The sequence below is a fragment of the Mastigoproctus giganteus genome, chromosome 3 (assembly GCF_048544385.1).
Source record: "Mastigoproctus giganteus isolate SK-2022 chromosome 3, ASM4854438v1, whole genome shotgun sequence".
NCBI classification, from domain to species: Eukaryota; Metazoa; Arthropoda; class Arachnida; order Uropygi; family Thelyphonidae; genus Mastigoproctus; species Mastigoproctus giganteus.
The window spans coordinates 190,293,303-190,318,700 of NC_143577.1; the positions used below are offsets into that span (position 1 = coordinate 190,293,303).

General features: G+C 38.0%; 1 protein-coding gene across 1 annotated transcript in view; it reads right to left on the reverse strand.

Annotated features, from left to right (window-relative positions):
• Nucleotides 1-18,671: 18,671 nt before the first annotated feature.
• The window catches only part of LOC150088512 (cytochrome P450 2J4-like), a 46,663-nt gene continuing 39,936 nt past the window's right edge, over nucleotides 18,672-25,398 (reverse strand). Inside the window, exons 5-8 of the mRNA XM_090369547.1 lie at nucleotides 24,375-24,487; nucleotides 22,702-22,957; nucleotides 21,168-21,359; nucleotides 18,672-19,428 (exon numbers count right to left, since the gene is read on the reverse strand). Coding sequence (XP_090225673.1) covers nucleotides 19,251-19,428; nucleotides 21,168-21,359; nucleotides 22,702-22,957; nucleotides 24,375-24,487 — 739 coding nt within the window. The 3' untranslated portion in view covers nucleotides 18,672-19,250. The remainder of the gene's footprint in view (nucleotides 19,429-21,167; nucleotides 21,360-22,701; nucleotides 22,958-24,374; nucleotides 24,488-25,398) is intronic.

Consider the following 25,398-nt stretch of genomic DNA (forward strand, 5'->3'; position numbering starts at 1 on the left):
AATCTATCTCTATTTATCCCTGGCTGGGTCGCCAATTGTGGGGGTGGGGTTTCTACTTCTTATATATATTTTTATTACTTTTTATTTTGTTATTTATCTTTATTATTAATTATATTCTTAAAATCCCCACTTTGCATCTGACTTGTTATCTCACAGAAGAATTCCGGTTCTGAGGGAGTTTCTATATTAGTGCACTCCTCCTTTGGGTTTTGCTGTGTGTTCAGAAATGACCAAACTCCATTTTCATTAAGTGAAATACAATCAGTTTATTATACATACTTACAAATAAAAGATAAGACAAATCATTACACATTATTCACTTCATATATAGGTACAGGGCATGGATCACGTTCCTGGTCATTAGGCTCTACCATCCATCATCTTCTTCTTACTATCGGCCCACTAACATCTCGTACAATCAGTTTAATTTAACTCTTTCTTAATTACAATTGACATTTATTATTTATTTATTTATATCTTCCTTTTTCATACCTATCTAGCACAATCCTACATTCTTCTTCATAGTTGAAACAATTCTTCTTCTGGAATTATGTCCACTCTACAAACTATTCTATTCTGTTCTATTCTATTCTCTCCCCAGCACTTTAAAGTTACATGTTAATGAAATATACATGGGATTATTTATTTCTTCATTCCCTCAGGTAAACTTCAGCATATAGCGACTAATTTCTCTACTTCAGTAACATTATATAAATAACACACAACTGTACCTGCTCTATAGGCTAACCCGTCCAAAATTATTACTTTTACTCCATTGATTAATCAGTAAATAAATCATAACTGTAAACCATCCTTCATTAACTATTTCTATGATATTTCCTTACTTATCTATACCTTAACTTAACTCTTAACAGTATGCTTCCCTAAATCTCACTTAATATTTATCTATCTTCCCTGCAGTCCTTTGCAATTACATAGAGGTAAATTCGTTGTTTAACCACTTACTTCTGGGGATTTGGATCTTACCGCTAATACAACGTGTGGCCAGTGACTTTCTACTCTGCATCGGGTCCTCCATTGGTTTGGGAACGTTCATCTGGAATGCTAAACTCTGCCAGGGACACTTTTCGCTTTGCCGATCATCCTGGTCTCGTATCCTTCTTTGCTGTGCCGGATCATTCAGTAGGGTTCGCTTCCCATCACTCTATTTCCACAGGACGGTACGGTGTTCTCGCTGTCCTCCTTTCAAATATATCTCTCGGTGGACGCTTTCGGACTTCAGTGATTCGTCTCGAGAACGTTCCCCTTTCTGTAACTCATCTATACTTCATTAAAACTATCAGAATTTAGTGAACTCACCATAACTGGTTCTACTGGTGGATCGCTTCCGGGGACTCTTTCCTGGGCCTATCTTTCCAAAAAATCACTCTCGAAGAAAACTTTATCATCTTCCGAAAAACTTTATTATCTCCAAAAAAACTTTATCACATCTCGAAAAATCATCTCCGAAAAACTTCATCACATATCTAAAACATCTTATCACATTTTCACCCCCTTTTGCACGCGCTCTTCCCCTTTTATTTCCCAAAACCTAGTAACGCCCCTCCTTTCCTCGACCAATCATTTCTATCTGACCATCATCGTCCCCTTCCGGTGTAGAGAGAACTTCCGTTTCTATAGAATTCTCGAATATTCTGGAAAAGACCAGAATTTCGGAGCTCAGACTCCATCCGGAAAACACCTGCGTCCATTTTCTTGATTCGTCTCGCCTTATTATAAAATGACCACACCTGCTCTGTTTGCAGTAAACAAGAGCGCCCCCGCTGGTACCCCTATTGTCATCTCTGGACCAAACCGTCCCTTGCCATACTATCAGTTGACCCCCCACTGTTCCGTCTTGCTATTTTCGCTTGCTGTTTCCGGTGTGGGCACTGATCGTATATCTGTTTCTAATGTTTTTCTTCAAGGTATATTTGCTTGTACTTTAAATTTAACCTTCTCTTAAATTAATTCCATTAGCGCGAGACCCATTATCTTAAACAATATTAGTGACTTTAAGTGTTTTCTTTTGTGGTTTACAATATCACTATCTAGTGTTCTTTCTTAAATTATATTTAAATTTAACTTGTAAGACTTTGTGTCTTACAATCGTCAACCCTTGCCAGAAAAATTTATGCATGTGTAAATTTTTCTATTCTAATACACCCTTTCCCGTAATTTTGGTCCACTGTACCTCTATTTACAGATCCCCTTTATACACTACTACTTATGCTACAATATCCTCTGATGCCAAAATCACCCGGATGAAGCCTGCCATAATGAATATTTTTAAAGAGTATCTATATTCATTGGAAATTTAAATTACTTAACACACTGCTAAATTTCAGAACTATACTAATCCAATGTCTACCTGTTTATCTCCCAATAGCTGTATGTGACCCTCTTAGTGTTCTATATACAAATATATACATATACACATTCTAAATATATTAGGCCTCACTAAATCTACTCCCATCCCATATTTTCATCGAATAAACTTCCTAAATACATCTGCTGCATCCTGTTTATTTCCTCCAACTTGTGGACCCTTTCCCTAGTGGAATTTTCTGTTCTGTGTTTCCACAATCCTTCGATTCCTTTGAGCTCTGTTGTTTCCTTTAATTGGTTGCGATTCTCTTCATTGCCACTTTCTTCCACTTTATTTGAAGGTTTGCTATCTTCATGTCTCTCTTCCCTTCGAGACGTTTTCTTTCCAGAATTTACATTAACCCTTTCTCTCATTTCCAAGACTCCCACGTGTAACATCCTTCCACTTTCTTGGCACTTTCCCTCATTAGTCCTATTAGTTTTGTTCCTCTTCTTTAATTCCCTTAATTCTTCTTGAGCAATCAGAACCTTATCAATAGCGTTTGCCTTACGCCTTTTTGATTCCTTCACACTCCTTCCCTTTGAAGATTTCCCTCTTTTTGTCTCATACTTGGCTCTGCCGCCTGCATTTTGCCTTCTATCTACTTTAGGACTCACAGCGGTATCACTACCGAAGGTAATGCTGCACCTTCCCAGATCTATCTGGGCGCCTAATTTCTTTAGTAAGTCCGTTCCTAGTATCGCGTCATGTCGACGACTGTTTACCCTGTTTGCCACTAAATATGAATGGGGCACCATGTTTTCACATCCCTGTAGTTTTATCTTGTCTCTAACTATATAATCGGTGTGAATTTCTTCAGCACCTACCCCCTCTACAAGAAATTCGCGGCAACATCTTACATCTCCCTTATTTGACCCTTTGCAATATCTGATGAGGTAATCCCACATTAAAATAGACCTTGAGGCTCCTGTGTCCACAAGAAATTTACCTGGTATCCCACCTAAGCTGCCCTTTACATATAACAGGTCGTTTCTCCTGCCATTATCATTTACAGCACCTACAGATATCTTTTTTCCTTTGGCTGTGTTTAAGTGTAATGCTTGCTTCTCCCAGCGGGCATGTCTAAAAGATCTATGTCTTTTAACTACGGCATTGTTAATGCGCTCTCGTTCATTCCTGTACTCACCATGTTTAGCGCAATGCCTTTCCTCCCTGTGCTGGTCCATGTTTCTGGGGTTTCTAAAGTGTGGGTACCTGTCTCGTTCCCAATACTCTCCCCTTTCCCAGTTATTGCTAGCGCCCTGTCTTACTTTGCAGTCGCGGGTCCAATGGTCGGTGTTCTGGCACCTATAACACCATTTACGACCGCCATCCTTGTCTCTCCCCTCGTTTGTTCTTGAATCTACACCCAATCTTTGTTTCACTTCAGTTTGTTGCTGATTTTCTCTAGCATCCTTGCTTAAGGAGAGCCTTTCCATCATCCATTCCATCTTTCTTTCGATGCTGTTTAAGTGGTTTGATAGCTCCTCGATTTCACTTCCCCACTCCCTTGATTCTTTCCCTGTTTCTGGCAGTTTTTTGTCGGTTATCGCGTTTATCTCCTTTGCCCCCGTATTTCTACTAAAGTTTTCAAGCATTTCCTCCTCTAATGAGAGGTTGTAAGCGTCTGTTAATGTTTCGGGTTTTTTCCTTAGTACTTCCTTTTTAAAATTATGGTGGAGCCCTGTGATAAATTGCCCTGTTAGTATCTTCTCGAACGCCTGTTTCTCCGATTCTGCTGTTTCTGTATTTATTTTTAAATTTAGAAGTCGCTGGTGGAATTCGCTTACTGTTTCGCGAGTGGTCTGCGTGTATCCTCCCAATTTTCCTATGCTGGTTAACAAGTCATTCTTTCTCCCAAATAATTTTCTTAATGTTTCAGTGATTCTGTGGAGTGTTTCTACTTCTTCTGCCACTGTAGCCTGCCTGTATTTTTCTAATGCCTGTCCTTCTAATTTAAATTCCCCTATAGTTATGATATCTAGATCACTTAACCCTTCTTTATCCTTAATTAGATTTAATTTATTAATGAATTTTTCCACTCTTTCGCCCGATTCCCCCTTAAATGGTTTCAAATAATCACTGTATTTGATTTGCCCTGACCCCTTGGCTACCGTGCTTACCATTCTAACCTCTGGATTTTCTTGGTCCTCATATTCCTCCCTGTGGCTCCCAAAATTTTCGCAATCCTCACCGCGTCTCCTACCCTTTTTTGGCATTTTTATATTTATTACTCTCTGGCTATCAACTTTAACTAATCAATAAGTCTGCCGCTTAATCGTTATACAATTAATTACCTATATTAGATAATCCAATTCGATCTACCATTAACATTTACCTGCTTGATCAATAATCAATTTGCTAAAATTCAACAACCAATAATTATAAAAATTAAAATTTTTAATTTTAATAATTAAAAAATCAATAATTATCTCTTTACATCTACACTTATCTATCCTTGAAGTTTACCTGATCAATCTCAATAATTAATTCAATGGTACATAAATAATAATTTCCAATTCAATGCTAAATCAATACTTGCCTATTCAAATCCACAGTTATTTACCTGTTCAATCTATAATCCATTCAACGATAATCAACTCAATAATACATAAATAGCATTAGCATTAGCATTAGCATTAGCATTAGCAGAGGCATATGATGCAAGAAAGCAAGCTTATTCAGCATCAGCCAAAAAAAAAAAAAAAAACACACCACTCCCATTTCACCCCTCCGTTCGTTCGAAATACCTGTCCAGTTGAGCTTTAAATTTGTTTAGGCTATCAACTTCAACAACAAGTGATGGAAGTCGGTTCCACCAACCAACCACCCGCTGGCCAAAGGCAAATTTCCGCACATCTATCCGACATCCGTCCTTCCTCAATTTGAATTTATGCCCTCTGAGGTGATTATTCTGAGAAAGATGAAGAATCCCATTGGCATTGAGCATGCTCAAACCATTCAAAGCCTTATACACCTCTATCAGATCACCTCGCCGGTGCCTAGTCTCCAGACTCTGTAATTTGCAAAACTTAAGCCTTTCTTCGTAAGAGCAACCCTTTGTTCCATTTACTAATCTTGTTGCCCTTCTCTGTACCCGTTCCAGCAGCTCTACATCCTTCTTGAAATGAGGCCTCCAGACCTGTATACAGTACTCAAGATGTGGCCTTACCATTGCCTTATACAAGGGAATAATCACCTCCTTATCCCTGCTAGAAAAATTCCTGTATATCATTGACAAGACACCATGCGCTACTCTTGCAGCTCGTCTGCACTGCTCAGAGAACTTCATATCTGCCTGCACAATTACCCCCAGGTCCTTTTCATTCTCCACCACTGTCAGTGTAGTACCGCAGAGTTGATACGTTGCTCTGGGGTTACTGTTTCCCATATGCAGCACTTTACATTTGTCGATGTTAAACCTCATTTGCCACCTCTCAGCCCATCTGTTCAACCTTTCCAGATCCTGTTGCAGCAGCATAGCGTCAGTATTGTCCTTAACGACCCTGCCAACCTTTGTATCATCTGCAAACTTGGACATTAAACTTGATATCCCATCATCAATATCATTCATAAACACCGAAAACAACAACGGACCCAACACTGAACCTTGAGGAACTCCACTAATAACATTAGTCCACGTTGAGCAGTGTCCATTGATTACCACTCTCTGTCTTCTGCCACTCAACCATCCCCTTATCCATAGCAGCAATTTGCCTCCAATGCCACACTGCTCCAATTTGTGCAGCAGTCTTCCATGTGCAACAGTATCAAAAGCCTTTCTAAGATCCAAATATATAATATCAAAGTTATTCCCTGCATCCAGTTCTTTTGTGACTACATCATAGTATCCAATCAAATTGGTCAGGCAAGACCTGCCCTTAACAAAACCATGCTGCGTCTGAGCTATAACTGAATTCTTGTCTAGATGATCCTGCAGTGCTTCTTTAACCAGTGCCTCCATTAATTTACCTGGAACAGAAGTTAAACTAACAGGTCTATAATTACTTGTGTCAGCCTTTGATCCTCCTTTGTGAATTGGGGTTACATTTGCACATCTCCAGTCTATGGGCACCTCCCCTGAGTCCAAAGAAGCTCTCATAATTATGGCTAGGGGTTTGCATACTTCCTTTGCTGCCTCCTTTAATATAACTGGATAGATCCCATCCACCCCAGGTGCCTTTTTTATGTTTATCCTCAACAATCTCTCCTCCACTTTCCTCTCAGTTATTACAAAATCATCCAGCTCACTGCCAATGTTTACTTTACCTACATCATTCTCCTTCCTGAATAACTCCTCATGCGTGAATGTAGATGCAAAATACTCGTTTAGATTGTTAGCCACCTGAGCAGGATCCTCAACTGTTGAACCATCAATATCCAGTGGACCAATCTGATTCATCCCTTTCCTTTTCGAGTTCAAGTATGTAAAAAACTCTTTTCTGTTTTTCTTTGCATCCTTTGCCAAGGATTTTTCATAGTCTGCCTTTGCCTGCCTAATCTCCTTTGTGACTTGGTTACAGACCAACTTATATCTATCATAGGCTTCCATGTCACCCATTAATTTGTATGTATCCCATGCATTTTTCTTCTCTGCCACATGTCTCATTAGTTCATCTGACAACCATTTAGGCCTAAACCTTGAACAATATTTCTTAGTTGGTATGTAAAGCCTGGTAGCCTCCAAGATTAGTTCCTTGAATGCTTCCCATTTTGAGTTTGCTGTTGGTAACATCATCAGTTGGTCCCACTGTATAGAATTTAAATACTGTCTCAGACCATCATAGTCGCCTTTACGAAAACAAAAACCCTTCCCTTTACCTCTGATGGTAGTTACCTCCTTGAGTAAATCCCACTTCAACACACTGTGATCACTGCCACCTAGTGGTTCATTTATCTGCAGGTTCTTAATGCATGAAGAATCACTACTGATAATCAGATCAAGAGTATTGCTCCCTCTTGTTGCCTCACGAACATGCTGATGTAGAAAACAATCATCCAATAAATCCACAAAAGCCTTGCTAGTGTGCGAGTGACCAACCCACAAATTCCAGTCAATATCTGGGAAATTAAAGTCCCCCATTATAAGACTCTCAGATTTACTGGCCCACTCTATTTCCCTGTACAATATCTTATTATACTCATCAGAGTCATTAGGCCTATAGCACACTCCTACTCTCAATTTTGATTTCCCTATGCTTATGTCGCACCAAACTGACTCGACACTGCCCTGTCCATCGATGTCGACTGGCTTCACTTCCTTGGACTTTATGTGTTTCTTAATTAATAGCATAACCCCTCCTCCCCTCCTGTCCTGTCTATCCTTTCTATACACATTGTATTCCCCAAATTCCAGTTCCGCATTACTTATATCTGTGTGACACCACGTCTCTGATATCCCAACAATATCTGCCTTTGATGTTTTGAGCAATACCTCAAATTCATCAAATTTATTTACCAAACTCCTAGCATTGGTGTACACGCAGGTATACATGCACCTGTTTCTATTCTTAGCTACCCTAACACAACCCATGTGTTTACTTGTACCGCAATGACTACCAGCAGTCTCTGAAATATCCTGCATCTTGTTTTTCAGACTTCTGCTCATTTCAATAGAAGCAGTGCAAGAATCACTTCCACCTCTGCCAGTGGCTACTGTTAATCTATTAGTCCTTGTATCCCCCCCAACTAGCAGTTTTCCGACCCACCTAACACTGCCTCGACAGCATCAGCAAAAATTCTTGCACCCTTTCTATTTAAGTGTATCCCATCCCTGTAGAAGCAATCTCTCCTGTTAACAAGTACAGTCCAGGCTGAAAAAAATTCTACCCCTTGAGCCTTGCACAATCCCTCCAGGGCCGAATTGATCGACAAGGCTCTCATCATATACTCCCTCCTATCGTGTCTGGGCAGAATTGCAGACACTTTCAAGTTCAACCTGGCTCGCCAGCTGAATTTTACAGTTTCAGCAACTGATTATAATGAATCTTTGTTTTGTCATTTCTAAACACAGCCTTCCGTTGAGGAGTTATCCTGGCTGGCTCGCCAATTGTGGGGGTCTCGTTTTTAATGATGAAACAATCTATCTCTATTTATCCCTGGCTGGGTCGCCAATTGTGGGGGTGGGGTTTCTACTTCTTATATATATTTTTATTACTTTTTATTTTGTTATTTATATTTATTATTAATTATATTCTTAAAATCCCCACTTTGCATCTGACTTGTTATCTCACAGAAGAATTCCGGTTCTGAGGGAGTTTCTATATTAGTGCACTCCTCCTTTGGGTTTTGCTGTGTGTTCAGAAATGACCAAACTCCATTTTCATTAAGTGAAATACAATCAGTTTATTATACATACTTACAAATAAAAGATAAGACAAATCATTACACATTATTCACTTCATATATAGGTACAGGGCATGGATCACGTTCCTGGTCATTAGGCTCTACCATCCATCATCTTCTTCTTACTATCGGCCCACTAACATCTCGTACAATCAGTTTAATTTAACTCTTTCTTAATTACAATTGACATTTATTATTTATTTATTTATATCTTCCTTTTTCATACCTATCTAGCACAATCCTACATTCTTCTTCATAGTTGAAACAATTCTTCTTCTGGAATTATGTCCACTCTACAAACTATTCTATTCTGTTCTATTCTATTCTCTCCCCAGCACTTTAAAGTTACATGTTAATGAAATATACATGGGATTATTTATTTCTTCATTCCCTCAGGTAAACTTCAGCATATAGCGACTAATTTCTCTACTTCAGTAACATTATATAAATAACACACAACTGTACCTGCTCTATAGGCTAACCCGTCCAAAATTATTACTTTTACTCCATTGATTAATCAGTAAATAAATCATAACTGTAAACCATCCTTCATTAACTATTTCTATGATGTTTCCTTACTTATCTATACCTTAACTTAACTCTTAACAGTATGCTTCCCTAAATCTCACTTAATATTTATCTATCTTCCCTGCAGTCCTTTGCAATTACATAGAGGTAAATTCGTTGTTTAACCACTTACTTCTGGGGATTTGGATCTTACCGCTAATACAACGTGTGGCCAGTGACTTTCTACTCTGCATCGGGTCCTCCATTGGTTTGGGAACGTTCATCTGGAATGCTAAACTCTGCCAGGGACACTTTTCGCTTTGCCGATCATCCTGGTCTCGTATCCTTCTTTGCTGTGCCGGATCATTCAGTAGGGTTCGCTTCCCATCACTCTATTTCCACAGGACGGTACGGTGTTCTTCTCGCTGTCCTCCTTTCAAATATATCTCTCGGTGGACGCTTTCGGACTTCAGTGATTCGTCTCGAGAACGTTCCCCTTTCTGTAACTCATCTATACTTCATTAAAACTATCAGAATTTAGTGAACTCACCATAACTGGCTCTACTGGTGGATCGCTTCCGGGGACTCTTTCCTGGGCCTATCTTTCCAAAAAATCACTCTCGAAGAAAACTTTATCATCTTCCGAAAAACTTTATTATCTCCAAAAAAACTTTATCACATCTCGAAAAATCATCTCCGAAAAACTTCATCACATATCTAAAACATCTTATCACATTTTCACCCCCTTTTGCACGCGCTCTTCCCCTTTTATTTCCCAAAACCTAGTAACGCCCCTCCTTTCCTCGACCAATCATTTCTATCTGACCATCATCGTCCCCTTCCGGTGTAGAGAGAACTTCCGTTTCTATAGAATTCTCGAATATTCTGGAAAAGACCAGAATTTCGGAGCTCAGACTCCATCCGGAAAACACCTTCGTCCATTTTCTTGATTCGTCTCGCCTTATTATAAAATGACCACACCTGCTCTGTTTGCAGTAAACAAGAGCGCCCCCGCTGGTACCCCTATTGTCATCTCTGGACCAAACCGTCCCTTGCCATACTATCAGTTGACCCCCCACTGTTCCGTCTTGCTATTTTCGCTTGCTGTTTCCGGTGTGGGCACTGATCGTATATCTGTTTCTAATGTTTTTCTTCAAGGTATATTTGCTTGTACTTTAAATTTAACCTTCTCTTAAATTAATTCCATTAGCGCGAGACCCATTATCTTAAACAATATTAGTGACTTTAAGTGTTTTCTTTTGTGGTTTACAATATCACTATCTAGCGTTCTTTCTTAAATTATATTTAAATTTAACTTGTAAGACTTTGTGTCTTACAATATCTTTTTGCCCAGTTCAATAAAGTAATAGTTAATCTACTACAGATGAGGGCAGACCAACAAGTATCGAGGCAGACTGCATATTGTAACAATCATATATCGCGCCGCGCTAGTCTGTTTCGATGAATCCTGGCTGACTATTGAGATTAATCGCATTTAATCCACTAGTACAGAATGTAGGCAACTTGAAAATTGGAAAGACGGCGACAGAATCTTATTAGTCGATGTAACTAATATATGAAGAAGCAGCAATGAGTTATCTATTGTTTTTTTATCATTTTCTGCCTTCTAAATGTCTCTCAAAAAGCAAGGAGTGGTCTCGACATATTTTATCCATAGAAACAAGGAATCAGTGGCACTTCGAATTGTCAAGTAGCTGAAGTCTCGGGCATTTCTTACGACAATGTCCCAACCATTTAAACCGATTTATCAATTAAAGGCGTCACATCGTCCACCTTAGCAGTTTTAAGCAGCCGAATCGAAAACTGCCATACTCATCAGATGGAGGTTGTTGCGCTTTAATATATGGAAACAAAATGCTACAAACCACATTTTGCTAACTTCGAAAACTGAATTTGAGAGTTTGGGTAGTTGATCAGTGTTAATTATAAATGCAATTCCATAATACTGGTTTCTGTTTTATATTGAGCAATTTGTTGCTCATTTGGGACTTCCAGGTTTCGGACCACTGAAAGGGTAGAGATTTCTTTTTTATATGCGCTTTAAATAATCTTCATATGGTACTTGGTAAATTACAGGTGTTGTACTCTTTGGTTGCTTGGCTGCTTCATCTGCTCTCTCATTACCTATGATACCAGAATTCCCTGGGATTCAGCAAAATTTCACTGAATGATTTTTATTTCGTACATGGGTTAAACAGGAAAATATTTGTTTTATGATAGGATGCGATATAGAAAATTCATTGTCCAATGCAAACAGCGCACTCATGGAATCGGTGTATATTACACTGCTAGCATTGTGGAAAGTATTAATATTCTCTAAGGCAAATTTTATTGAGTATAATTTTGCAGTAAAACTGCTATATTCAACCGGTAATGATATGAAAACTAAAAGAAGAAAAGACAGCCGCCGCACCATCTGCAGAGTCTGTTTTAGAATCATCTGTATATATTAGATAGCGTTGAACATTGTTTAGGGCATGGCTTTTATGTAGTTGTTTAATACTTTTATTTTCCAGGGGATTTCTTTCCCCATTGCTGAAAATAGGTATCACAATGAGGGAGGTTTACAGACCAGGTTGGCTCAGGTACATTGGTTTCGTGAAGTATATTGTCAAATTGAAAGTTCTAGGTGTGCAATAAATCTTTTAGTCGAATACCAGGGAGTCTGTTTTCAGTCGGTTTGCTATTGTAGAACGCGGTCCATTCAGGGTTGAAAAGCAACGATGGGCTGGGACTCTGAAGTTTGGCTTTGTAATTGAGGGTCAGCATTTTCCTTCTAAGGTGAAGTAGATGTTCATGTGCCTCTATATAAAGACTGTGGACAGGGGATATTCTAAACGCTCCTATAGCAGTATGGCGGGCACTGTGTTAGTTAGTATTGAGTCTAATCACTGCACTTTTCCTAGCTGAGTCATGGACAACAGCACCATAATCTAGATGAGACGTAATGAGCACGATATAAGTGTAAAAGAGTGTATCACCATCCCATGTCATAACAGAAATGGACCTAAGTATATATTAAAGTTTCTTTAAACAAACGATTCAGAGATATGCTGTATATGGGACAAAGTTGAGTTTGGTGTCTATTATAAACCTAGGAAAGGAAGATTACTGGTGAGAGGGATTAGGTGGTACTCTTCCCGAAGTGGGTACAGCTTGCGTTTATTTATTGTTTTTCAGAAGTGAATTTCATATTTTTTTGTTTCTGATATATCCATTCTGCAGTGTCATATTTCTAACATATTTATGGAAAGTTATAGCGGCCTCTCAATGTTATGAGTGTTTTGTGAACTTCAAGATATAGTAAGACCATCAGAAAAAGTTGATTGCATCAAGAGAGTGAGAAATTTATGGAAATTTATCTCGTATCTTTCTGCTAAGTAAAAAAAAAAACAGATAGCGTTAAATATTGATTCTTGTGGGACACCTTCTTTCTGAGTATAGTGACGAGAAAGTACTGTTTGATAACGGACTTGAAAGGTTCTATTTTGAAGAAAAGTTTTAATGAATTTCGGCGATGTCCTCCCAATCTTGGGGAATACACTTTCGCAATATGACATAACTGCAGGTTCCGTGAAAAGCCATTTAAATATCCAAACTTATCATTACAAGATGTTCATTCTTCAGATAAGCATAACCGATAATAGTTTCTGCTTTCATCATGAGGTCCAAAGTGGATCAATTTTATCGGAATCCAATTTAATTGTTGTTTATCAGCGTTTTCGTTTTAGGAACTCAGGTAAGTCATATCTGTTTATCATAATTTCTGGAGTTTTCCTTAGGCAGCTGATGTCTATAACGGAATGTTTTCCATTATAGACAAAATCCACTATGAGGATCTGCCTGCCATTGTCCATGTGGGCAGATCTCCATAGTGGATGTGGGCATTGAAGTTACCAAGAAGACAAAAAGGTGATTGTATTTGTTTTATAAGATCTAAATCTTTCAGTGTGGAGATACTGTTAGGTAGAAGGTACATTGAGACTAGAGTTAGTGTTGGTCCAACTGCTACATGTACTGCAACAGCCAAGTGGATCTGAAGTGGACTGTTTCTAGACAGTATTTTATAATCTGCTAAAATTGCAATGCCCCCGAGTGCGGAGGTTTAATAATTTCTATATTTCCTGTAAACCGTAAAAATTTTATTCGAATTAGTTACTTATGGATTTAAGTAAGTCCCTTGCAAGCAAAAGGCTACAGGATTATATCGTGAGATCTAACAGATATCATCAGTATCAATGAGTAAACTTCTGCAGTTCCGTTGTACAATGCGCTGCAATATTTGGTTTTGAGCAATTGGGTGGGTAAAGTGCCTGCCTGGCAACCGAAAGGTCGCGGGTTCGAATCTCGCATCGGGCTTGGATATCACGATGGTGCCGCACTATCCGGTTGGATCTCACGGCCACGATACACGAAGGAAGCAGGAAAAAACTGGTTCCTTCGTGTATTGCTCACATCATACGATAAAAAAGAAAAGGAAACAAATTAGTTTTGAAGATGAAAAGTAAGTTTGTCTGTTTCTTGTGAAAGACAGCACTTCGTTTTTGATGGTCATATTTGGTCTTATCTAATCTAGGAAAAAAGTGCATCCGTAATCTGTACACTCTTCTACATCATCGGTTCCAATAGGTGAACGTTCGATCTCCATGTAGTCTTCTGCAAGAAGATCAAGGACTGTTTCGTCTTGTGCATTTAAATCTTCATTATCCATGCTGTTTGAATTTGATTGCGACAATTCAGTGGCGTGTTGCCTTTGTGGTTTCCGCGGTTCTTTGTCACTTGGTGTAATTTTAGCTGGAACTGAGATTGGGGTATTGTTTATTTTGTCAACTAAAACAGGTTTTAGTTGACCTGTTTTAGTTGACAGGTTTTAGTTGACCTAAAACAAATAGCCCTGAAACAGTGCTGTCTGGGTGGTGGTACCTATCTGAGAATACGTAACACTAGTCTTCTCCTTAGGCGAAGTGTTACTTATTCGAAGTAGTGCAATATCATGGCAACTCGTTGTGAAGGCATTCACAATATGAGATATAACCTTAAAAATTTTCTGTTTATTCAGAAATGGCTGTGTATTATGATGCTAAGCACTTTATATACATAGTCTAAATTTGTTCGCAGCTTGAGGCTCTAGCCCTAAATGCGCCTTAGTCTAAAACAGGTTTGTAAGTAGGTAGATTCGTCAATAGTACAGATCATGTCCACTCTGCAATGAATATATTAGGTGGTATTGATACCTCCTTTTGGGTTGCAACAGTTTAACAATTTTAGGTAGCAGAAGCATAGATGCGTTTAGCATAGTTACCTTGACTAGCTTTCTCTTCCTGGTGTAATACTTTATTTTTGGTCTTATACATACTTTTTTTATTTATTTTATTTTCCACATGCCAAATGTTTTCAAATAGACTTGATGACTTGGCTTGAAATTTGAACATTCTGGAGAATTTGCTGTACATTCTGCTTGAGAATGAATTTTTGACCCACAATTAGGACATGTAATTTCGCCTCTGCATGCTGTTTGAGAATAACCAAATTTTTGGAATTTGAAATCCTAAGGGATTTGGGATGCATGAACGACCTTGGCAGTGCAGGCGGCCTGCCTTAAATGAGGTTGGAAAATTAGGTATACTATACAATGGAATAATCACCTCTTATCCCTACTGACAAAATTCCTAAATGTCAATGACAAAACCTTATAGTCTGTTCTAGCAGCCTGTTTGCACTGCCAGAGAATAACACATCTGACTGCACTGTTAACTCCAGATCGTTTTCATTCTCAACTACACACTTAGTACGTTAAACTGGGATGACTACTTCGTATGAAGTACTATTCATATAAAGTACCTTGCCTATGTGAATGTTAAGCTTAAAGTAAAATCTCTACACATCTGCCCAATTATCTAGACCTTGTTAGAGTAGCAACCCAGATCACTGTATTTAACCACCTTGCCAACTTTCGTATCATCTGCGAGCTTTCACAATAGGCCCGACATCCTTCGCCAATATCTTTAATAAATACTGAAAATAACAATGGGCTCAACCCAGGGAGACTCCACTAATAAGAATCGTTCATGAAGGGCTTGCTTTGGTTTGTTTAATTTTTTATGGGGCATTGACAGCTTAGTCCATAATGCCCGAGTAAAAATAAAAAAGTACTAAATATTTAGTAACCTATAAACAGGCTACGACTACAAAAGATAAATATGATCTCCTAAGATACAGTATTTTAAAAATATAGTTAAAGAACAAAATATAAAAGTATTAATTTAAATCTTTCTGTATAGATTAATAGAGCGTGGAAAGTTAAAAATGTGAGACATATTGTCTCTGTCATCTAAAATCTGGCTGAGTGTAAACGGTTCAGCCAGATTATTGAAAGAGGTAAAACCTAACCGTCGTGCAACCCTAAACGCAAGACGTTCAATAAAAACATGATAAATGGTTAAAAAAAAGTGACACTATCCACATAGGTCTCACACATAAGTGGATCATCTACACTCAGTTTAAGTAATGTGTCAGATTGTGCCAGATGACTGTGACCTATGCGGAGCCGAGCAAGAACAACTTCCTCTCTCCGGACAAGGCGTAGAGACTAAACTGCCATTGCTTAATTACAGGCTAAATGCGGTGTAATTTTATTTTATTATTTTATTTTTGTTACCTGTCCGTGCCAAGCTTGTCATTGGAAGTAAAATTTGGTGCGTATTATTTGTTTGTAGTTTGGATAGGGGACAGGCAGGCAATGGCTGGCTTATTGGCCGTTTGAGCTAATTCGTATCCCCCTAATCCCAATGTGGCTTGGGATCCAGCAGACATGGATGTCAAAATATGATTCCACAAGAGGAAAACAAAAAGCTTCTGCAGAATCCGAGAGAGGACTGGATGAGGGTACTACCTCACTGATAATAGAGCCTGTAGCATGTTAATGAATCGCTATATTTATTTTATATATCATATTCGTTTGGTAATCGCTATCTTTTACGTGATCAAGGGATACTTCAACTGCGTGTATCCCTGCAGTATTTATGCTAGCTTCTTATGGAATCTTGTTGGTTACTGTTGTTGTAGTAGGATTTTAGGCGTAAGGTCATATTGCTCGGTGTATATTTTCTGTAAATCCTCCGTATTTGGTCACGGGCTCGAACCCCAGTCTAATCAAGAAGCGTGTGCTACGCACTTCTGCTCCTTCCCACCTGGCTACGGAGGTGACAGCTTCTCAGAACGATGGTTACTTGGATTTCTATAGGATATTTCTCTGGCTTTGGTAAGAAAATAGCCTGCCTTTTCGCCAGGAATCCGGAAATTCTTTGCCAAGAAAGATTCTATTAAATAAAATTAAAAAGTGTCCTTAGATTGTGGTGAGAAGTGTTTTATCATTTCGTAAAGGATGTCATCTGGCATGCCATCACTTGCTAGTGTGAGGAAGAGTGCTGCAATCAACTCTTCCTCTGTAAAGGGAAGAGTTAAGTTTCTCTTGAAAGGAAGCTTCTCTTCAAAAGGGCTTGAACCTTTTGAAGAGAATCTTAATGGAACTTCTGTTTTCTTTTTCAGGGCCAAGAATCTGGGTACGATGCCATTGCAGAGAATTTCGCAAATTATTCCCCTAGAATAGTTGCAACTGCAGCTACAGCAATTGGACATCTATTGTGCTCGAGGATCATTGAAGGGTAAGGTGGATGTGTCTTTTAATTTTTCCAGAACTTGTCCCAGGCCGACCCGGCTAGCCGGGTGGGTAAAGTTCCTGCCTGGCAACCGAAAGGTCGAGGGTTCGAATCCTGCCTCGGGGTTGGATCACAGTAGAAAATGCAAAAACTTTGGGAGGTGCATTATTGCTACAGAAGACGATGTGCCAACAACTAACAAAAAAAAATCTTGTTCAGACCCCTTTTGAGCTAACAGTCTGGGTTATGGATGAAGTTGTAGATATTGTAGCTGTAGGGTTTTAGGAGCACCACCGACTAAGGCCATGTTGCTCCGTGTATACTGTTTGCGTGTATTCTACGGTCGATTTTCTGTCTGCTGAACCCATACTACCACCGCGTGAGACATATTAACTCAGAAATGTTGTGAAAAGGCCGATAAAAATTCCTCCCGTCGATGACGTGAGAAATTTTTTATCGGCCTTACTGGGGAGGACGGCGTTTTTACCAACTGTCCTACCGACGAGAGCATGGATGAAGTAAACAAGATCCAAGATTTGCTTTGGCAAAACGTCGGATATACTGTGCTTTGGCACATGCACGTTTAAATGGTATTAAATTTTCAGTAGATGAATATCGGTGAATGATCCCGCCTATGCCTTTTTTGCTTCTGCTGCTCATTGTGCATTCCGCCAAGATTTCTGAAGTAGTGAAAGCGACTGGATGTTTTTGAAATTGCAATTGCAGCTGCTTGGACAATACTTTTGTGATCTACGTGGCTGCATCATTGATGGGCTCGAAACTGACTGTAGTGATGTTAAGATGCATTCCAGTAAGTCTGATAAATCTTCCACCGTCATAAACTAAAAATAATTCGATCTACCACTAATTAGGGTGGTTATCACAGGGAAGTGATTGCTTCTGTACTGGGTTTCCTTCACCTCCCAAGTGAGTGAAGAGGAGAGAACGAGAGCAGATAGAAAGATCAATGGCAGAAAAAGTACGGGCAGGCATGTGGAAGAAGCTGTTTGTTTCCACATTTAGGAGGGGGATATCATTGTCAGTGAGCCTACGTTCTATGACTGGTCCTCTTTCATTGATGGGGTAGATTTCAATACCCCCAGGTTGTTATTTCCATTAAAATCCCAAGACGTAATACTCGGTGGACAACTGCATAACAAAATTAAAGGTCTCTCTGGTTGATGTCAGCCACATATAGAAAATACATAGAGCACTCGGTTCATAGAAACATCCTACGTGGCTGAGTTAGTCGGTTTTAGACGAGAGAAGAACGGTTTTATTATTCTACTATGGAGAACTAAATCCAAATTAAGATTTTCCATAATCTACTATGGAGAATCTTAATTATGAAAAATCCCATAAAAATTCCTTGCGGGATTCACATTCAGGTTTCTTCCACTAGTATGAGAAGAATGATGCTTATGTTCACAGGGCTACCCGTGAGGGCGTCTCACCTGTATTGTTTTCTGTCAACGGTAGTGTTGTTTGTATATGTACTCTCTGTAGCAAAATAATAAAGGTTTATTTATTATTTTTAGGCATGTTCTTGTATTTAAATGTACAATGAGCGCATACTGAGTTTTTATAAAGTCCTGCAGCATTTAAAAATCTTAAAAATCTATATTTATAAACTTTTTTTAAACCAGAAAATTAAAACATAGTCAGGAGAGTTTCATATAAGGATTATCTCATATGAGTTTATTGTCTCAGTTCAAAATACACTAGAGGACAATGAATTTACTTGTCAGTTTTATAAACGCAAATATCCTAAGTTATATTTTAACAATATTACAGTATTTTCGGATATCACATGGAAGTATTCAAACAACAAGGATTGTTATTAACATTATTAGTTCAAATAATGATTACTATGAATTTGGAAGATTCACTTTAAGTTATTGGACCACTCGCTTTAAAATGCGATCTGACTTTTACTGCTTTCCATTTCTTTAGATATTTGAAACAGACATCTCACAGGTGTTTCAATTTCTTCAATATCGAAACAAGAAATGTCTTACTTCAGAATAAGTGATTCCTTTGCTGAGAACTTGATATTTATTTCAGTGAACAAATGATTAAACTGTCATCATTTTAAAATTCATTTCTTTTATAAATTAAATATGATCTCCCCTTATCTACAGAGTATAATGAACATAGATTTAACCGCCCTTTAGCCACCTAGGTGCCACTAATGAGAGCATAGGAACTAATCAAAATTATGACTTAAAACAGTGAAGAAGCTGTAATTCTTAAGGCAAAAACGCAGATGCGTTTACATATCATCGAAATACTAAGACAGCCGAATCATGAGCGATTATTATAATCAGATCAACGCGGTCCGATTCTTGGTCCTATTCTCTTGTGATAAAGCGTAATTTCTGCTTACGAGGTGAAAGAAATAGTTCAGCATTCTCTGGAGTGAGATCTGTCTTTGCCCCTTCAGGTGGCATCACCTTATAATGCTGGACGACGGATGTGGTCATAAGAAAGATGTTGTTCATTGCTAGTGTTTCTCCAGGACAGTTTCTTCTACCTAAAGAGAGAAGAAGAACAATATTAATTAAATTACATATCCTACAAGCAACTAAGGTCTAGAGGCCTCGGTTGTCCTGTTTGTAAATGAGTATATCATGTGGCCTGTTTTCTGGCGCCAACCAAGATTTTTGGAAGATATAAAATTCCAATATTCCTTTCAATGGAATAGAGTCAGAGAGGGAGTTTCGTATGGTGTGGAAAAGGTGGGGCATCGTAACTGGCAACATAGCACTGGATGCCATGATACAGATGCATCACTGCCAAAGATGGAACAAAGAGAAGAGGTGGTCCTCAGTAGGAGATATGGCCACCCTTAATGTCGATGCAGCCTTTGCACTACCTGTCCGTACTTAGAACAATGCTGTTGATAAGTTCTTGTGGTAACATCGTCCATTTCTCTGTCATAGCCATCTTCAGCTGGTAAACATTTTATAGTGGGTGTGGACGTGCCGCTAAGTGTTCCCCTAGAGCGTCCCATATGTGTTCGAAGGGATTTAGATCGCCGGAACGGGCAGGCCAATCCATAAGAACAATGTCCTCACTTTTCAAAAGCATATCAACAGCTGCAGTGCGATCTGGTGTGGCGTTATCATCCCTAATAGCGAACTCGGGGCCAATGGCACCTCGGAACAGATGCTCATGGGGAAGGATTATGTCAGTACAGTAGCGTGCACTGGTTACAGTACCGCCTTCCAGTATCTGGAGTTGTGTACGTCCATCCAAGATAACGCCGCCCAAGACGAGAACACCTCGACCGCCATATCGATCCCTTCCAGTGCTGTTTGCGGGGTGATACCGTGTGCCAACTTCTCGCCAGATTAGCTGACGTCCAGAATCGCTGCTGAGACTGAATCTACTCTCATCACTAAAGCGTACCTTACCAATTGCGCTGCTATCCAGTCCTTGTGTTTGATGCACTACTATAAAGGGTGTCTCCGATGAGCAGGTGTTAAAGGAACACAGCCTACTGGCTGTCGGGCAAACAGTCCACCTTTGTGGAGTCTCCTGTCCACAGTAAAGCGCGATATCCTGCGTCCTGTGCAGCTGGTTTGCACTGGATCCCGCTGTCTGGTGTCAGTCCCTCTTTTCCTGTAGGAATATATATCGTATATAATAGTATATAGAGTAGTATACAGGAGTATATAGTCTCATAGACAGAGTTTTTGAGGTCAGAGAAGAGGACACAGAAGTCCTCAAAATTAAGATATTATTAAAACTTTTAGTTGACACATTCGATAGTTTTGAAGAAATACCCTTAGGCTTCGAGGATATAAAGGATGAAAGCATTGTGCGGCTATTTGCAGAAGGATGCGAAGAAGATCCTTTCAGAACGTTAGTATACGACAAAAGTTCCGTTTCTTGACCATGATTAACAATTGACATATGCTCCGTGTCTTTATCCAGATCCATAAGTGTGTGGGTGCTTGTTCACATTTGTATTTCATCCAACCTTGCATTAAGCCGTTCATTTTCTATGATAAGAGCACATTTCCGCCATTTTTTTATGAAAAGCTCATGAGATATCATTTCTATGAGTTCTGAGTTTGAACTGTGATGAGGTGTAAAAACCAATACATTGTGAATGATGTTTTATTTATTTAATGGTCAAATTGAAATCACATAATATAAAATTAGGAGAGGGAAATAGAAAATTGTTGTTTTAGCTACGGAGATGCAGAAGAAAACAGGACAATTCAATGTAATATTACTCAATTAGAGATTATTTTTTGTACCTACCAACAGAAAAAGGAATGTAGGCGTCTGGTTTGAATACTCCTTTTCCGTCTTCAGTCAAGAATCTCTCCGGAATAAACTGGTCGGCTTTATCCCAGAGCTTCGGATCATTGTGAACTGTGTGAAAAACGGGTATAATGACAGTCCCTTTTGGAATATCGTATCCAGCAATCGTTGAATTTTCCGAAGCCCTAAATAAGAGAGAAAGTAATTTCATTGAAAATCACAATGAAGCAAACCTTCTAAGCACAACCAAAAGTCTTCATTACATAGATCATGTATAAAGGGGCTGATAATATTTTTTTATTAACTTTAATTATCTTATAGCAATCCTTAAGGTTGCTATAAAATCATGTAAAATGAACAAAATTAACTCGCTATATCATTTATTTCCATTTAGGAAAGTTACTCGCACTCTTTTTTTCCTGATAGACTAAATATGAATCAAATACCCTGTATCGTCTGAAAATAAGCTTATATCTGCAAGGTTAGAAACGTTTTATTGAAAAAATAGCATTCCAGCTCACCATTAACTTGAGTTACATACTGTAACCTTGCCGACAGACTCCTAATCAATTTTTAATAAGAGGAATCTGGAATTTTGACCCATTCCTCCTTCAACACATGGCACAATTCACCTACTAAATGCGGGCTTGTTGCCTAGCCTGAAATAGATGTTCCATTTTTCAAGAGCGTTCGGACTCTACAGGCTACTGAAGCTATTGCATGTCCATGTCTTTAAGCCACATCAATCCAGGCGGTGCAATATGATGTAGTAAAACTGAATGGTGCAATATCATGCGGAAATAGAAAAGGACCCTTCTAGCCACGCTGCAAGAACCGTGGTATTGTCTAGAATGTCAATATGCCACACAGCATGCATTATTCCATGAACGATGACTAATAGAGCACACCTAAACCATGAGAAACAAATCCGAACGATGACACAACCTTTTCCAAACTTCAAAGTTGGGATGACACAGTCAGATAAATAAAGTTCACCGGAAAACTCCAAGAACCAAATAGGGCCATCGCCCCAAGGTTCCTTCGACCGTAATACAACTTTCCTGCTTTCTAGAGATCAATTACGATGGGTTTGCTAAACTAGTAGCAACTTCTGTGAATTCGAAGGTAAATCATCATCATCTTATAAATAGAATTATCCCTTTATATATATTTTACAATGAGATCCCGATCTCTTTTAAACTATAAAAATCTCCCTTACAAAATTTCTAATAAAGTAATTATGAATTTAATAAGTAATAAAATTAGTAAAGTATCCGCTAAATTTAAGAAAATCAACTTAAATTTTATTAGTCAAATCTTTTTATATAAATTATCATTAATTGATAATTCGTTATATATGAAGATCATGTTTTTGTGAGTTTATATGGATCTGTTTGTTTATTCCTACTTATTAAGTTAACACCCAAATTTAACTAATTTTCGGATGCTAATAATAATATTTTCATATATTTTGTGATATATAGTATTTTCCATTTGACTTTTTTTCATAAAAACACTGATGCTTACATTCTAAGATCACTTATAGGAACTATAGCTCTGAATCTCTGGGCTTCCTGAATTACTGCCATCGTGTAGGGCATGTTCTTCCTGTCATCCAAGCATGTAGGCCTTCCTTTTCCCGTTATATCCTCCACTTCTCTCAAAATACGTTCTTGAACTTCAGGATAGGCAGATAATATGAGCATCATCCAATTTAATGACAAATTACTAGTGAGTATTCCTGCAGGAACGTACAGATTAACATTTCCTTTCAGCTTTGAAACTAAAAAAAAATAAAAATAAACAAAAATAAAAGTTAATATTTTGCAATATAGTTTATAGGTGATTGTTTAAATTTAAACTGATGAAAAATATAAATCCAGGACTGAGAAAATTAAGTACTCAGCACTTAGAAAGCCGATTGATGGGTACTCCAAACCCATATAATATCTAAATTCCTACTGGAATTATCGTGGATTCTGCCGAAATGCAGAAGACAGAAGGCACGCCTACAAAAGTACGAAAACCAGTGTGCTTTTGCATTTTTTCGTAAGGATAGATTTGTGGATGGTCCTACTCATGGAGGAATCGCGCGTCTCATGGTAATTCTTCCAAAACTTGATGTCCATACTGGCAGAACCTCTTGCTATTATGTGCATCACGTTTTAGAAACATCGGCAAGCAGGAGTCAGAAAGCAGGTAAGAATTTTATTTTTATGCATGTTTATCATTTGTGTTATGTTTTTATTTTAATCTCTGTTTTTTAGTGTAATCCAAACCGAAATGTAACGAAAAATCATCTAGACTTAAAATTCACAATTAATATTTATTAGAATAAAATTAATTACAAATGTTCCCAAATTATAACCCTTTCTATATTCTAACCCTAACAGCATGGTCTGATGATGGGTATCGGTAAGATGCCTGCAACATCACCTTAAATTGTATAGTGGTTTCGGCTATAAGCTTAATAAATTATATTATTAACTTCACGTGATATAAGAGTGGTTATTAATTACAGTAATTAATTTTAAAGGAAAACAACCACTTAATGTCCTTCCCTAACTATATTATACCAGAGGAATTGAAGGAATTTAACCATTAAATACTTGTAAATAAACGTAGTCTTTGTAAGGCTCTATTGACCATGACCAGAGCTTTTTGTACAACCCTCGTTCATCAAATAATGTATCTTAATGGCATCCTTCTATAGAGAGATTTCCAACAGGGAGATTCGATTGACTGGTTGTCAAGGTTGCAAAGCAGGATTAAAGCTGCGATAGTTTGGGGAGGGGAGGGTTTTGTAAGCTATCTCCATAATACAATGGGGGTATGAAGGAGGAAACTGGATTGTCCATTGATAATGGGCAAACTCCTGAAGTAAGTCCTTGGCTGAGTTTGTCAGTTTCGGCCCAGCGTTGCACGTTTCCTGCCACTGGAAATCTGGGATTTCTCAGTAGGACATAGAGTATACGCAATTTCCAGTTAGGATATATATCGACGCTTCATAGAACTTCTTTATTGCAAAAAGCACACAAAAACTCATTTCCGGATTGTTGAAAATTCGTATGCATTTCTCAACAAAAAACAACTTAGAAGCACCATATAAAATTCTAACAGCGCGAAGGTAGTAAAGGAAAAACCAAACAAGAACGAAACAAGCACGAGCAAATTTTAGAGTTACAACACAATAAACTCACCTGACAAGTTTGTAGTTTTATTGCTTCTTAAACGTTTCTCCATTTCGTTAATGAAATTATTTATGAAATCTGGAATGTCATCTCGATTCGCTTTGTGTTTTTGTAGTTCATCGCTGAAAAAAAATCACATTAAATTAAAGTCATTCTATGGCTGAATTACAGTCTATGATCAACTTCAAAATATATAAAAATAAACAGAACATTCAAGCCCTATAATAATAATATACTTGATATTAATATACTTTAATATTAATATACCTATAATTATACATATTTCTCTTTACTTATGAAAAATTAAGGTTTTACGCCCAGAGAACAGGCAAACTGACCAAAGGATACACGAAATGTACAGACACAAGTACTGACGCCTCATAGCCTTAGTTGCTCTAGCGCTTAAAATCTAGTCCAACAAATGTACACCATCAAAAAATTTATGTCCCCGTGGTGCATGAAGTCGTTATCCTTTACCGTGCCAGGAAATATTCAACTGCGGATGCCATCACGCTACGCGAGGAAACTTGTGACGTTGATCATAACCCCTCCCCACAATACAATTTATGCAGAGAAGAAATCAAACTGAAAGTTTTCTGTTACAGAAATATTTTCCACGAAGAACAGTATCAAAGCTAACTAAATATACAGGCGAGAAACAAAAGAGAAAACTGATATGTGGTAACTTCATTCTACAAAGGATTCTGAAGATTGAAAGTTTTGCAGTTTTCACCTAAATTAAATTATTATAAATTCGGTGGAAAAGAATCACCTGAACATAATTTTCCATTTTAAACATGCATAAATAATTTTAGAATCAAATTAAAATATTGAATTATATCCAAGTTGGTTAAACAACGTCTTAACTTACAAAACACAGAACTTGTCTCTTTGACCGTAAAAGGACCAGGAATTCATTTATTTATGTATATATATATATATATATATATATATATTTTTTTTTTTTTTTTTTTTTTGTTGGTTTCCATAACAACCTGTATTTTCTATATGCTGTTCGAATTTATCAACTTTT